A 15,576-nucleotide genomic window follows, 5' to 3' on the forward strand; every position below is an offset into this window, starting at 1 on the left:
AACCGGGTATACTTATCTCTAAACATAGCATACTCCTGCAATATTGTATTTATAAGCTAACATTATTAATGGAAACTATATGTGTGTGTAATTTACTGCAACATATCAATATATTGAAATGGCATATCTAAAATTTCAGACAACAAGTCTAACTTTAAACAGTGGATGAATAATTTTAAACCATGTATCTATTAAATCAGTTTGTGCCTATTTAAAGTAGCTTTCTTGTAATTGAAAGCTGCCACATTTACACACCATATCCATCATTTAAACCAACGTGTGCCCATCGATCGATATCATCGCATTTCAAAGTACTGGTTCCAGTGTTTCTTCCTCTTTATATGCCCAGGTTCAAGGTCACGGGACACTGACCGGTTCAATGGGAACAGGAGAGCACGGATAACTTTAAAATGGGGATTCAATCTTCACTCCCTCCAATAACAGGGAGATGCTGAGAATTGTTTTTTATACAGCGCGTTATTATGATCTGGAATTCACTATCTGAAAGGGATGTGGAAGTCGATTCAATAGCAACTTACCAAAGGGAATTGGATATATATCTGGAAGGGGATAAACTTGCAGGGCTTTGCAGAAATAGCAGGGGAGTGGGACTAATTGGAGAGCTCTTTCAGCGGGCACAGGCACGATGGGCCGAATTGCCGCCTCCTGAGCTGTATCATTCCAGGAATATTGAGGTGTAATACTCCCTGCTACCAGGAGGTGGCGCCATTGCCTAACACATCCCCACTCCCCCTGGAGGCCTGTTGGTGAAATGCAGCCAGCATTGACACTCCCCATTGAACAGCAACTCTGGTAACATCAGTGATTAAACTGGCTATCCTGAAACTCTTCAACTTGGTTCTGAGTGTCGGTTACTTCCCTGATATCTGGAACAAAGGACTCATAACGCCCATATACAAAAGTGGGGACAAAGTCGACCCAAATAACTATCGAGGCATCTGTGTAAACAGTAACCTGGGGAAGGTATTCTGTAGTATCATAAACAAAAGACTTATAAACTTCCTTGAGGAGCACAGTGTCTTGAGTAAAAGCCAAATTGGATTCCTGCCAAACTATAGAACATCAGATCATATCTTCACCCTACAGACCCTAATTGACAAACATGTTCATCAAAACAAAAGCAAAATCTACGCATGCTTTATAGATTTCCAGAAGGCTTTCGATTCCATCTGGCACGACGGTCTATTCCTGAAACTTATCGAAAGTGGGGTAGGGGGAAAAACATATGATGTAATTAAATCAATGTATACAAACAACAAATGTGCAGTTAAAATTGGAGACAAACAAACAAAATACTTCCCACAGGGGTGGGGGTTGACGCAGGGCTCGCTCATCTCACCGACACTCTTTAACATTTACATAAATGAATTGACAAAACTACTTGAACAATCTACAGCACCCGGCCTCACCTATATGAATCCAAGGTTAAATTCCTCCTCTATGCAGATGACCTGGTTCTGCTGTCACCAACTAAGGAGGGTCTACAGCAGAACCTGGATCTGCTGGAGTCGTTCTGCCAGACCTGGGCCCTGACAATAAATCCCCAAAAAACCAAAGTCCTTGTGTTCCAGCAAAGATCCAGACATCAGGGACCCAAAATAAATTTCACACTAGGAACAACCAAAATTGAACAAACCACTAACTACACATACTTGGGCTTAAAAATCAGTTCTACGGGAAATTTCCATCTGGCTGTGAATGAACTGAAAGAGAAAGCAAGAAGGGCTTTCTATGCCATTAAAAAATCAATCCAAATAGAAATCCCAATTAGCATTTGGCTCAAAATTTTTAAATCAGTAATTGAACCAATTGCACTCTATGGCAGTGAGGTGTGGGGACCGCTAACACAACAAGAATTTGCAAAATGGGACAAACACCCAATTGAGATCCTACATGCAGAATTCTGTAAAAGTATCCTCCGGACTCAAAGGAAAACTGTAACCAATGCATGCAGGGCAGAACTAGGCCAATAACCATTAATAATCACTATCCAAAAAAGAGCCACCAAATTTTGGAAACACCTAAAAATGAGCAACCCCCACTGCTATCATTACGAAGCCCTGAAATGCCAAGAGAGGACAATAAAGAAGAATACCCTCAGTCAACTAGTCCTGGGACTCAGTGAAGTAACTACTAACACTACTAACAATAACCAGCCCCAGGACAGTGACAGCGTAACACAAAGAATTCGACCCAACACAATCGTCGCTAAGCAAAAGGAAAAATATCTGTCATATTGGGCAGAAACAACAAAAACCCAAAACAAACTCAATTGCTACTTGGCCCTAAACAGACAATACAGCATGGCTGATTACCTGACCATGGTAAAGGATAGCAAACTGAGAAAAACCTTGACAATGTACAGACTTAGTGAACATAGCCTGGCGATCGAAACAGGCAGACCCGGCTACCAAGAGAGGACAGGCTATGCTCTCACTGCAGTCAGGGAGTGGTGGAGACAGAGATGCACTTCCTCACAGCTTGTAGAAAATATCAGGGCATAAGGGAGAATTTCTACCCAAAATTCACAAAAATATACCCGGAATTCAGAAATTTGAATGACGACCAAAAACTCCCATACCTACTAGGGGAAGAGAGAAATTGTGTAACCTTAGTGGCACACTATGTTACAGCTTGCCATAAACAGAGGGACAACCACTAAATATAAGAAAAGAGTATATACAAATTATATGAATGTATATTTATACACTATGGGATATATCTGTTTATACACTGTATGGATAGATCTGTATTTTTTGTGTTCAACCATGAATGTTTTTCGATGCTTTGGCAACATAAGATGTACCTTGTCATGCCAATAAAGCGATTTGAATTGTATTGAATTGAATTGATTAATTTACATTGATCTCTCCTTTCTTTCTCCCCCTCACCCTCCGCAGGTACAGACTGTTGCTGAGGGTCGGGATCCACAGACCCGGGCTGCATCACTGGAACCTCACCCCAAGGGTCTGATCTCCTGTGTCAGCCCAGACACTCAGTGTCAGCACCTTCCAGCAGGGAGCACTGCTGACCAAGAGTGATAGCAAGAGACAGAGAGGGAGACAGAGTGAGGGAGGGAGAGAGAGAGAAAAACACAGAGACAGAGCGAAGGAGTGAGAGACATAAAAACAGAGACAGATAGAGAAAGACAGAGAAAGAGACAGAGGAGAGAGATAGAGAAACAGAGTCAGAGGGAGAGAGAGGGAGACCGAGACAGTGAGTCAGAAAGAGAGAAATCAAGAGAGTGTGAGAGACAGAGAGTGAGACAGAGTGACATAAGGGGAGAGAAACAAAGAGTTGGCGCAGACATAGAATCAGAGAGCCGAGAGAGAAGAGGGAGAGATAGTGGCAGAGACTTAGAGAGAGCGACAGAGGGAGGTAAAGACAGACATTGATAGAGAGACGGGGCGAGAACAAAATAAAGGCAGAGATAATTCTTATGTTCATTAATAAATAGACATTCTTATTATGAACACAGCTAGCCTTTTGCTAGTTACTTTATTGAGCACATGTGGACTAGGTACAGTATCTGTAGAGGCTTCCATCTTGACTGCTGCCTTGTGGGTAGCCTAGTGCCTCATGGGTAATGTAGTCTTAATATACATACAGCTGGGTAGTGTAGTCTTATTATATACATACAGCTATATACAGCTCTACGGCTCCACCTAGTGTCCACTATAGAATGACATGTTATTGATCATTACATCCCCCTTTCTTTGAGGTTTAACAAAATCAATATCAATCAACTTTCAAGAAAACAATAAAGATAATATCAGTAACACTTTTGTTAGTGCTCTATAAACATAAACATTTTCAAAACAGTCAACACATTTTCAAAGCTTTACATTGTACTCAAAGATTAAGTCTATGAGGCTTTTTTACTTCACGTGTGGATCTTCTCAACACGGGTAAGTCTGATGTGTCTTCATGAGATTGTTCTGGCGGTGAATGACAAGATGCAGTTGCGGCATTGTCATCAGTCTGCTCTTGTATAGATCGAGGTCTCCTTGCGATCTTTGCTTGGAGAGGGTTTCAGTGTTTCCTTCACTCTTCATGCCATAACTCTCAATGTAGTCAATGCACTCTCGAAAAACTGCTGGCAGCTGGATCCCATCATACAGCATAGTCCTCTCAGCAGCCTCGGCTAATGGAACACCAAAGATTGGCCTGAGGGAAGAAGGAGTATCCACCGGAACTGCTTCCTGCTCTGGTGCAGGCTTCTTCTTTTTCTTTTTCTCTTTCCACTGCTTAACACCATCTGCTGCCGTTATATCTTTGGACTTTTTCTCCTTGTGTTTTTCCTCTTTGTGCTTTTCGTCCTTTGGCTTCTCTTTGACCTTAAAGTCTTTTTCTTTCTTCTTGGAGAAACTAGGCTTTTTGAAGACATGGATACCCTTTGGCCTTTTCATCCTTGATGGGCTCTCTGCTTCATCGCCTGAGTCATCTGGTCTGCTTATGGCACAGTTTATACGGTAGACTCTCTTGACCAGTTCTAAGTCTTCACAAGCTTTGTCACCTAGTATCAAATCAAGTCTTTCAGCCACAACAGAAAACATGAGATGATGCACTTTGTCTTTGACTGTCACTTTAAGTCTGCATACACCTAAGCTATCTATTTTCTGCCCATTATAGCTCTTCCGTAGTACTGACTTTTTCTGTATTTTGGGCTTTTCTTTCATATTTTTTATGTCACTCATACTGATTAAGTTTGCTTTTGCCCCAGTGTCCAGTTTCAATGTAACTAATGCTCCATTTATCTGCAGTGGGATCATCTATTTGTCCACTTTTACTGCATTGACTTTACATTCAGCATTGTCCATTTCTGAGGGCTGCACATTTTCTGTATCTTTTTTGATATCGTCACATGACACCATTCCTACAAAAAATGTCTCACTTAAATCAGTGTCCTCAATCACATTAACTTGTTGCCCTTTCGTTGTTTTTACTTTTGAAAAGCATTGTTTGGCAAAGTGATTCTTTCCATTACACTTTTTGCACATTTTTCCAAACGCTGGGCATTGTCTTAACTGGTGTTTGTAACCACAGCGTTTACAATTAAAAATTTCATCCTCCGATTGCTTTTCATTTGTGTTCTGCCCACGTTTCTTCCCCTTGTAGGATACAGCACCGACAGCAGCATTATCACTCATTACAATCGCATCATTATTGATTTCACTGAAAGTCTTCGCGTGCTTTCGAGCTAGCTCACTGGCTTGGCATATTTTCACCGCATTTTCCAAATTTAGTTCGGTTTCTCTCAACAGACGTTCCCTGACTTTTTTACCATGAATACCAAACACAATCTGGTCACGAATCATGGATGCTTTGAGCTCAGAGAAATTACATGTCTGTGCTTTCAGTTTCAGATCAGTTATAAAGCTATCAAAAGTCTCATTTTGTTGCTGTGTCCGAGAACGGAAGATGTATCTTTCATACGTCTCATTCTTTTTGGGAGAGCAATGTGCATCAAATTTTTTTAGCACATCTTCTAATTTTTCTCTGTTCTCCTCTGGATTAAATACAAATGTATTAAATACCTCTATCGCCTGTGGGCCTGCAACCGTAAGCAGCAACGCTATCTTCCTTGCGTCTGGCCTCGTACCGAATCCGATGGCTGCAATGTAGAGTTCGAATTGTTGTTTAAAAGTCTGCCAATTGTAGTCAATGTTTCCTGTGAGTTTCAAACGCTCTGGTGGCTTCAAATTCTCCATGTGGCTTTTCACAATTTTCAGCAGATCTTCACCATCCTGGTACCATCTTATGTTCATTAATAAATAGACATTCTTATTATGAACACAGCTAGCTTTTGCTAGACACTTTTATTGAGCACATGTGGACTAGGTACAGTATCTGTAGAGGCTTCCATCTTGACTGCTGCCTTGTGGGTAGCCTAGTACCTCATGGGTAATGTAGTCTTAATATACATACAGCTGGGTAGTGTAGTCTTATACATACAGCTATATACAGCTCTACGGCTCCACCTAGTGTCCACTATAGAATGACATGTTATTGATCATTACAATAATGATGGGGAGATGCAGAAGGAAAGAGAAGGGGAGACAGAGGCAGGAGGGAGAGAAAGATAGACAAGATGAAGGGACAGAGGGACATAGGGATAGTGAGAGAGACAGAGACAAGAGGAAGGGAGAGAGGGAGAGAGACAGATACAGATACACAGACACAGAGAGAGGGCAGAGTGAGACGGAAGAGAGAGAGAGAGATGGGCAGAAAGATAGAGAGAAAGAGAGATCAAGTGAGACAAAAAGTGACAGAGTTAGAGAAAAAGAGAGCGAGACAGGGAAGGAATTCGAGTGAGAGGAAAATAGAGAGGGACGGGAGAGACAGAAAGGGGGAATGAGAGAAAGACAGAGAGAGAGAGAGAGAAACTGAGACTGAGAGAAAGAACAGAGAGTAAAGCAGAGGGACAGAGAATGAGAGAGTGAGAGGGAAATATAAAGAGAGGGAGGAGTGAGAAAGACAGAATGCGAGATAGAGAGACAGAGTGAGAGAAAAGAGAGAGAGAAGGGGAGCGAGACAGAGAGAAACCGAGTGAGAGGAACAGAGAGAGAATCACACAGCAGAGAGAAAGGCAGGGAGAGATACAGAAAGAAAGACAGAAGGAGAAAGAGCGAGAGACTGATGGGGTGAAAAATAGAGAGAGATAGAAAGACAGCGAGAGAGAGAGACAGAGACAGAGACAAGAGGGAGAGAAGGATAGACAAGATGGAAGGACAGAGGGATAGTGACGGGGAGAGACGGAGATTAGGGGGAGACAGAAAGAGAAACACAGGCAAAAAGACAGAGATAGAGGACAGAGAAAGAAAGAGTGGGTGAGAGAGACGGGGCAGAGAGAGAGAGAGAGAGAAATGGGGATAGAGAGAGGGACAGGAAGAGAGAAAGTGAGAGATAAAGAGTGGTGAAAATGTGGAACTCGCTACCACGGGGAGTGGTTGAAGTGAATAGTATCGGTGTATTTAAGCGCAGGGTAGATAAGCGAGGAGGGAGAAGGGATAGAGGGTTATGTTGATAGAGTTAGATGTGGAAAAGTGGGAGGAGGCTCGAGTGGAGCATAAATGCCAGCACGGCTGGTTGGGCCGAATGGCCTGTTTCTGTGCTGTATATCCTATGTAATCGTACATAGAGAAATGGGGGCAGAGAGAGAGACAGATAGAGAGAAAGTGAGACAGTGAGAGAGTGAGAGAGAGAGAGAACTGTAGAGATTGATGTCGTTGGCCAGTCTCAGTAATAAATAGCACTCGGGGATGAAATGTACATTATAATGGTGCATTACTTGTGGCCATTCTCAAGTGAAAATCCACAAACTCTATCGGCGTCTTGGCTTTTCTCAGGAGTGATCGCACGTTGACAATGAACAAGCCCAATTTGATGGCTGACCTGGGCCGCAGTTTGTGGATTAAATCATTTTCCGAGTCACCGAATTATTTCTCAGTGAGGTTTTCAAAAGCATCAAAGTAGCACTTCCATGTGCAGTTTAAAGGTTGTATCAATGACTTTATCCTTGATTGTGCCTTATACCATGGTTATAATCGCCAGTGGAAGCAGAGTCGAACTCTCATTTTTCACTATAAGAATGAATTGAGACCATTTGGAACAAACAGACCGAGCACTTTTCAAAGTGACTCGTGAACCTGCATCATGTTGGTTAGTCTGTTAATAAGTGTTGTTATTTTTAGTCAGTGTGGAAACGACATGAAGAGTTTTTATGCAATAAATGCCAGGAGGAGTTTTAATGGTAGCTGTGGTGAACACAATTCATTTTATTTGTGCGGTAATGACCCAAGCAGATTGGGCGACCGCTTGGCGGAACACCTCCGTTCAGTCCGTAAGGGTGACCCCGAGCTTCCGGTCGCCTGTAATTTTAATTCACCGCTCCATTCCCACTCGGACCTCACCGTCCTCGGCCTCTTGCATTGTTCCACGGAAGCTCACCGTAAACTCGAGGAACAGCACCTCATCTTCCGATTCGGCACTTTACAGCCTTCCGGACTCAATATCGAGTTCAACAATTTCAGATCATAACCTCGGCCCCTATTACTTTTTTACCTGTAATTTTTCCACTCCTTCCCCCCCACCCCCTGTTTCCTTTTGTTTCTCTCTCCCACCTGGCAGCTATCTCTTGCCCTGCCAGTACACTTCACACCTAATCTCAGCCTATTACCATCTCGTCTGGCTTCGAATACCTTTTATTGTCTCTTCTACTGCTTTTGTCTCTTTTACTTCTTTTGTCCGATCGCAGCCCTGCCTTCGATCTATTTTCTTTTCTTTCGAGTTTTGAAGAAGGGTTTCGACCCGAAACGTCAACTCAAATTTCTCTCCACGGATGTTGCCTGACCTGCTGAGTTTTTCCAGCATTTTCTGTTGTTATTTCGGATTTCCAACATCTGCAGTATTTTGCTATCATCTGTGTTACAGCTGCCTTCACGACACACTCCTCCAAGCGTCATGCAGGTCCCTAAAATCCAGAATGAAGAATGAATTGATTGATGTTTCTGTACACAGAGGGAGGGAGAACAATGAGGAAACATGAAGCTGAGTCTGTCAGTGTTACTAGGACTGACTCTGGACCACACTTTTATATTTAACTAGCTGAAGTGCCCGGTGGTGCCGAGGCTTTTTTGAGGGCATGTTGTTGTTGGAAGAGAGAGAGAGAGCGCGACTGGGGGAAAGAGAGAGAGAGCGACTGGGGGGAAGAGAGAGAGCGACTGGGGGGAAGAGAGAGAGCAACTGGGGGGGAAGAGATAGAGTGACTGGGGGGGAAGAGAGAGAGCGACTGGGGGGGAAGAGAGAGAGCGACTGGGGGGAAGAGAGAGAGCAACTGTGGGGGAAGAGAGAGAGCGACTGTGGGGGAAGAGAGAGAGAGCGACTGTGGGGGAAGAGAGAGAGCGACTGGGGGGGAAGAGATAGAGCGACTGGGGGGAAGAGAGAGAGTGACTGTGGGGGAAGAGATAGAGCGACTGGGGGGAAGAGAGGGAGCGACTGGGGGGGAAGAGAGAGAGCGACTGGGGGGAAGAGAGAGAGCGACTGGGGGGGAAGAGAGGGAGCGACTGGGGGGGGAAGAGAGAGAGCGACTGGGTGGGGAAGAGAGAGAGCGACTGGGGAGGAAGAGAGGGAGTGACTGGGGGGAAGAGATAGAGCGACTGGGGGGGAAGAGAGAGAGCGACTGGGGGGAAGAGAGAGAGCGACTGGGGGGAAGAGAGAGAGCGACTGGGGAGGAAGTGAGAGAGCGACTGGGGAGGAAGAGAGAGAGCGACTGGGGAGGAAGAGAGAGAGCGACTGGGGAGGAAGAGAGAGAGCGACTGGGGGGGAAGGGAGAGAGTGACTGGGGGGGAAGAGAGAGAGAGAGCGACTGGGGGGGGAAGAGAGAGAGCGACTGGGGGGGAAGAGAGAGAGCGACTGGGGGGGAAGTGAGAGAGCGACTGGGGGGGGAAGAGAGAGAGCGACTGGGGGGGAAGGGAGAGAGTGACTGGGGGGGAAGAGAGAGAGAGAGCGACTGGGGGGAAGAGAGAGAGCGACTGGGGGGGAAGAGAGAGCGACTGGGGGGAAGAGAGAGAGCGACTGGGGGGAAGAGAGAGAGCGACTGGAGGGAAGAGAGAGAGCGACTGGGGGGAAGAGAGAGAGCGACTGGGGGGAAGAGAGAGAGCGACTGGGGGGAAGAGAGAGAGCGACTGGGGGGAAGAGAGAGAGCGACGGGGGGGGAAGAGAGCGCGACTGGGCGGAAGAGAGAGAGCGACTGGGGGGGGGAAGAGAGAGAGCGACGGGGAGGAAGAGAGAGAGCGACTGGGGGGGAAGAGAGAGAGTGACTGGGGGGGAAGAGAGAGAGCGACTGGGGGGGGAAGAGAGAGAGCGACTGGGGGGAAGAGAGTGAGCGACTGGGGGGGAAGAGAGAGAGCGACTGGGGGGGAAGAGAGAGAGCGACTGGGGGGGGAAGAGAGAGAGCGACTGGGGGGAAGAGAGTGAGCGACTGGGGGGAAGAGAGTGAGCGACTGGGGGGAAGAGAGTGAGCGACTGGGGGGGAAGAGAGAGAGCGACTGGGGGGAAGAGAGAGCGACTCGGGGGGAGAGAGAGAGAGAGAGACTGGGGGGAAGAGAGAGAGCGACGGGGGGGAGGAGAGAGAGCGACTGGGGAGGAAGAGAGAGAGCGACTGGGGAGGAAGAGAGAGAGCGACTGGGGGGGAAGAGAGAGAGCGACTGGGGGGGAAGAGAGAGAGCGACTGGGGGGGGAAGAGAGAGAGCGACTGGGGGGGAAGAGAGAGAGCGACTGGGGGGAAAGAGAGAGAGCGACTGGGGGGAAAGAGAGAGAGCGACTGGGGGGAAAGAGAGAGCGCGACTGGGGGGAAGAGAGAGAGTGACTGGGGGTGAAGAGAGAGAGAGAGCGACTGGGGGGAAGAGAGAGAGCGACGGGGGGGGAGAGAGAGAGACTGGGGGGAAGAGAGAGCGACTGGGGGGGAAGAGAGAGAGAGCGTGACTGGGGGGAAGAGAGAGCGACTGGGGGGGAGAGAGAGAGAGAGCGACTGGGGGGAAGAGAGAGAGCGACTGGGGTGGAAGAGAGAGAGCGACTGGGGGGGAAGAGAGAGAGCGACTGGGGGGGAAGAGAGAGAGCGACTGGGGGGGAAGAGAGAGAGCGACTGGGGGGGAAGAGAGAGAGCGACTGGGGGGGAAGAGAGAGAGCAACTGGCGGGGAAGAGAGAGAGCGACTGGGGGGAAGAGAGAGAGCGACTGGAGGGGAAGAGAGAGAGCGACTGGAGGGGAAGAGAGAGTGACTGGGGGGGAAGAGAGAGAGCGACTGGGGGAAGAGAGAGTGACTGGGGGGGAGAGAGAGAGAGCGACTGGGGGGAAGAGAGAGCGACTGGGGGGAAGAGAGAGCGACTGGGGGGGAGAGAGAGAGCGACTGGGGGGAAGAGAGAGAGCGACTGGGGGGAAGAGAGAGAGCGACTGGGGGGGAGAGAGAGAGAGAGAGACTGGGGGGAAGAGAGAGAGCGACTGGGGGGAAGAGAGAGCGACTGGGGGGGAGAGAGAGAGAGATACTGGGGGGAAGAGAGAGCGACTGGGGGGGAGAGAGAGAGAGATACTGGGGGGAAGAGAGAGAGCCACACCGCTCCCCCTCCCCCTGACCTGTACAGACTCACTCTTTGTCCTGAAGGGCAGCCCAAGGGGTTTTCCTCAGAATGGAGCCCACCACACCCGTTATCTGAGACCAGAGACACAGAGAGGAAAGATCTGACATTGATATAGAACCTTTCACAACACCAGAAGGGCCCAAAGAGTTTCACAGACCAGGGCTTGTTTCTGAAGTGCCAACACTGTTTTGTAGGAAACGTGGCAGCCAATTAGCTCATAGCAAAGTCCCACAAACAGCAAATGAGATTGGACAGGATGGGGAGTCTCTGTTCATGTTGGTTGAGAGAGTGATGTCGGTCCAAGACACCGGGAGAACTCCCAGCTCTTCAAATAATGTCACCAGATGTTTCCTGCCCCATGAACAGGTAGACAGGGTCTCCGTTTAACGTTTCATCCACAACATGACACCTCTAACAGTGCAGCACTCGCCCAGTGCTGGGCTCTATGTACTGGACTGGGGCATCAACCCACAACTTGTTCACTCAACTCCCAACTGAGTCGAACTGACACCCAGATACTGACAATTGATCATTTCACCGCTTGCCTCCTCTACTTAGTCCGTGTTCTCACATCCCGATCTCTATGAAGGCTGCAGAATTATTCCAATTAAATAAACCTGCTTTGAAACCCTTTCGACCCCATTCCCTGCCCTCCTGTTATGAAAAGCTGACGCATGTCTGGGGACCGGTTCCACAGACACCTCCAGCATTGCTCCCTATTCACCATTCTTCATCTGTGAGACTGGACAGTGAGTGTGGGGGAAAGGGACTGAAGGAGCTCCCGCTCCTGTGCTCACACAGTCCGCATTCTCTCACTTTGCAGCGGGTAGGAGTGATCAGGAGCAACAACTGGGAGTTTCCCTTCCGCAGTACCTGGGTACTGAGGCCAACTACAGAGTCTCCTAACCGGGTCAATGCTCCGGCTGAGATCCGCCCACTCGGCACCGGCCAGTAATTTGTGCTTTTATTGCTGGTCTGTTTGGATCAGCAAACACCCACCATTCCCTCGATCCACTGAGGGACCCGCTGAACAATCGGGGGATTTACTGGTGGAACTGGTTCAGGTTAAATTCTTCAGACTTTCTTACAATCTCACAATCACCATCAGTCAACCAATCAAACCGTGATGTTCAAACAGAGAATACAATAGTTTAAAAAATAAAACTGTCTGAACACTGGCTGCTGATAGACCGGATCAATTTACCTCTAGTTTCCCATCTCCTAGCTGGGCTGGGCTGAATCAGCACCAGCAATGCAAAAACCACGAGTAGAGCTTTCATCATCTTCTGTGCCATTTTCCAGAGTCAGGTTCAGGCGTCTGGAGTGGAGATGTGCTGAATCCGGACTCCGAGTTTGCTGCAGTTATAATCACACACACGGGGAGTGGCTCTGCTCTCTGGAGATATCCTGGGGAAAGGCGTTTCCTTTCTGTGTGACGTGGCTCAGTTGGCAGCTGGACCCAGTTGGCAGTTCTCCAGCTTTCAGAAGACAAGGTTCTGTGTTTGGGCCCAACTCCAGGTCTGAACACATGAGCTCAGCTGACAGGATGAGCCAGGTACAGGAACAGGACATTTAACCCATTAAAACTTCTCAGTATTAAAATCATGGAATCATAGAAGTTTACGGAACAGAAGGAGGCCATTCGGCCCATCGCATCTGTGCCGACCAATAAGAGCCATCCAGACTAATTCCACTTTCCAGCTCTTGGCCCGAGGCCTTGTCGGTTACAGCACTTCAAGCGCATATCCATAAAGCTTTTAAATGTGGTGAGTGTTTCTGCCTCTCCCACCCTTTCAGGCAGTGAGTTCCAGATCCCCACCACCCTCTGGGTGAACAAAGTTCTCCTCCACTCCCCTGTAATCCTTCTACCAATGACTTTAAATCTATGCCCCCTGGTTATTGACCACTCAGGGAAGTAGGTCCTTCCTATCCAATGTAGCTAGGCCCCTCATAATTTAAACACTTCAATTAGGTCTCACCTCAGCCGGCTCTGTTCCAAAGTAAACAGCCCCAGCCTGTACAATCTTTCCTTATAGCTAAAATTCCCCAGCCCAGGCAACATCCTCGTAAATCTCCTCTGTACTGTAAGGGCTTTTGTCTCTCTTTTGCACAGTGGTTCCTCGAGTGGTTCGACCCACTCACCCCTTAGGTTCTAGACACTGCACTTAGGTGCAGGAAAACTACAATGTAGACCAGGTTCAATGAAACGAAATGACATTTTATTGCATCAAGGAAGATAGTTGGATGTGATCCAACAAGGTACATGGGAGGGAAAAACAAATTATGACAATACAGTACTAAACAACATCACTACAACTACAGGCATATCACAGTTCATTTATGAAATGGGGAAACACACGGAACATCGAGGGACAACAATACGTTGATAATGATCCCCTTAAATGCCCACCCCCTAAACCTAGCTAGATGAGATTATGAGGGGCCAGAAACATGCTCACCACTCCAAAATTGCAGTTGAGTTGGGGTTCTTTTACTTAGTGCTCTCTCTCTCTCTCTCCAGCCAGCCGTCGTTGTGTGGTCGTTGGGCTGTGGGAGCAGTGGGCTGCCCGGGCTGATGGCTTCCTGAGGCGCACCGTCCAACGGGTCGCCCACAGGCCGTCTTTTCGGTGCTCCTGCACACGACGATGGTGGCCGCAATCCCGGTTTCTCGGTGTTCCAGCACACGACGATGATGGACGCAGTCCCGGTTTCTCCGTGCTCCTGCACACGATGATGGTGGACACAGTCCTGGTTTGTCGGTGCTCCTGCACACGACGATGATGGACGCAGTCCCGGTTTCTCCGTGCTCCTGCACACGATGATAGTGGACACAGTCCTGGTTTCTCCGTGCTCCTGCACACGACGATGGTGGCCGCAATCCCGGTTTCTCGGTGTTCCAGCACACGACGATGATGGCCGCAATCCCGGTCTCTCGGTGTTCCAGCACACGACGATGATGGCCGCAATCCCGGTCTCTCGGTGTTCCAGCACACGACGATGGTGGCCGCAATCCCGGTCTCTCGGTGTTCCAGCACACGACGATGGTGGCCGCAATCCCGGTTTCTCGGTGTTCCAGCACACGACGATGGTGGCCGCAATCCCGGTCTCTCGGTGTTCCAGCACACGACGATGGTGGCCGCAATCCCGGTTTCTCGGTGCTCCTGCACACGACGATGATGGCCGCAATCCCGGTCTCTCGGTGTTCCAGCACACGACGATGGTGGCCGCAGTCCCGGTCTCTCGGTGTTCCAGCACACGACGATGATGGACGCAGTCCCGGTTTCTCCGTGCTCCTGCACACGATGATAGTGGACACAGTCCTGGTTTGTCGGTGCTCCTGCACACGATGATAGTGGACACAGTCCTGGTTTGTCGGTGCTCCTGCACACGATGATTCTTGTCAACGGCCCGGGGTTTTGTTGCTGTCTCCCGATGATTACCCCGGGTCAGGAGGCTGGTTTGTCTCGATCAGCCTCCGATCTGGACTACCTTCTTGCAACGACCTTTCGTCCACAACTTCGCTTGGGCTTGAACCTGGAACTCGCCCTCCAGCTCTAGCTTGCACTCCTTGTTCTTCCAATTTTTGATCTCCTGATCGCTACCCCGGGTTCCCCAATTATACTTCTCATGGAGGCCCTTATCTCCCACCACATCAAGGTTAGTCTTTTGTTAAACTTTTGGCAGGCTTATGATACAAAGGGGTAGTCGTTAGTTTTAAAGTATTTTCGGGATGGCCGGTAACTGCCATCCTGGTTTTGGATTGTTTAAACGAGTATCGATGTCCCCATCGAACTTGAAACTGTTTCCCTTTATCTGGGTAAACACCTAGATGGCCGTTATCTACAGGCCGATCTGATTGGATCTGCATCCAATCTATATTTATGGGTTCTGTCTGGTATCGCATTCCAGGGCTTACATATGGATATGACTCTGTCTGGTTCTGCATTCCAGAACTTGCTGTGCTGAATCCACAAAAGCTATGTGGGGACTGCAGGAACCATTTTAAAGTGTCCCAAAAGCTGGTCACGGGATCTGTAATGTATATACCTTTAAGGGGGAACTATCTTTTACAGCTCATGTATACTGCAGTACCGGCAGTGACCACACCTGTATATAACACTGAGTAGTAATCTGTACAGATCAGTTCCAGCGTGAGCCATGTTGAGTAAACACCTGTTGTACCGTTCTCCTGCAGTCTGTGTCTTATTATACACAGACACAATATTGGCGACAAGGCAAGTTCGAACCTACCTGCAACTCTGCATCACCTCCCGGGGATTCGTTCCTGGAGATCAGTGGATTGGAGGTCAAGGCCAGAGACTCAGGCGTCGACCACGGGCAACCGCCCAGTCATCCATCAGAGACTCGAGAATTGCGGGGGAGGCTGTCGCAAGCCAGGCTTGGCTTTCCAGTCGAGG

The 15,576-nt window shown here is 48.3% G+C and overlaps 1 protein-coding gene across 2 annotated transcripts; it reads right to left on the reverse strand.

The window, feature by feature from the left end:
- Nucleotides 1-3,134: 3,134 nt before the first annotated feature.
- LOC147094920 (uncharacterized) lies at nucleotides 3,135-12,508 on the reverse strand. Of its 2 annotated transcripts, none has more exons than XM_085974541.1 (2): nucleotides 12,363-12,508; nucleotides 3,135-8,494 (listed from the first exon to the last, which is right to left on the reverse strand). In XM_085974541.1, the coding sequence occupies exon 2, from the start codon at nucleotides 5,787-5,789 to the stop codon at nucleotides 4,794-4,796; it is 996 nt and encodes a 331-aa protein (XP_085830667.1). In that variant the 5' UTR covers nucleotides 5,790-8,494; nucleotides 12,363-12,508; the 3' UTR covers nucleotides 3,135-4,793. Both variants share the same exon structure in this region, with proteins under 2 accessions (XP_085830667.1, XP_085830668.1).
- Between the last annotated feature and the right edge of the window lie 3,068 nt (nucleotides 12,509-15,576).

Source organism: Somniosus microcephalus, unplaced genomic scaffold (assembly GCF_052327205.1).
Source record: "Somniosus microcephalus isolate GS21.2 unplaced genomic scaffold, FLI_Smic_1.0 unresolved_chr1, whole genome shotgun sequence".
Taxonomy (NCBI): Eukaryota; Metazoa; Chordata; class Chondrichthyes; order Squaliformes; family Somniosidae; genus Somniosus; species Somniosus microcephalus.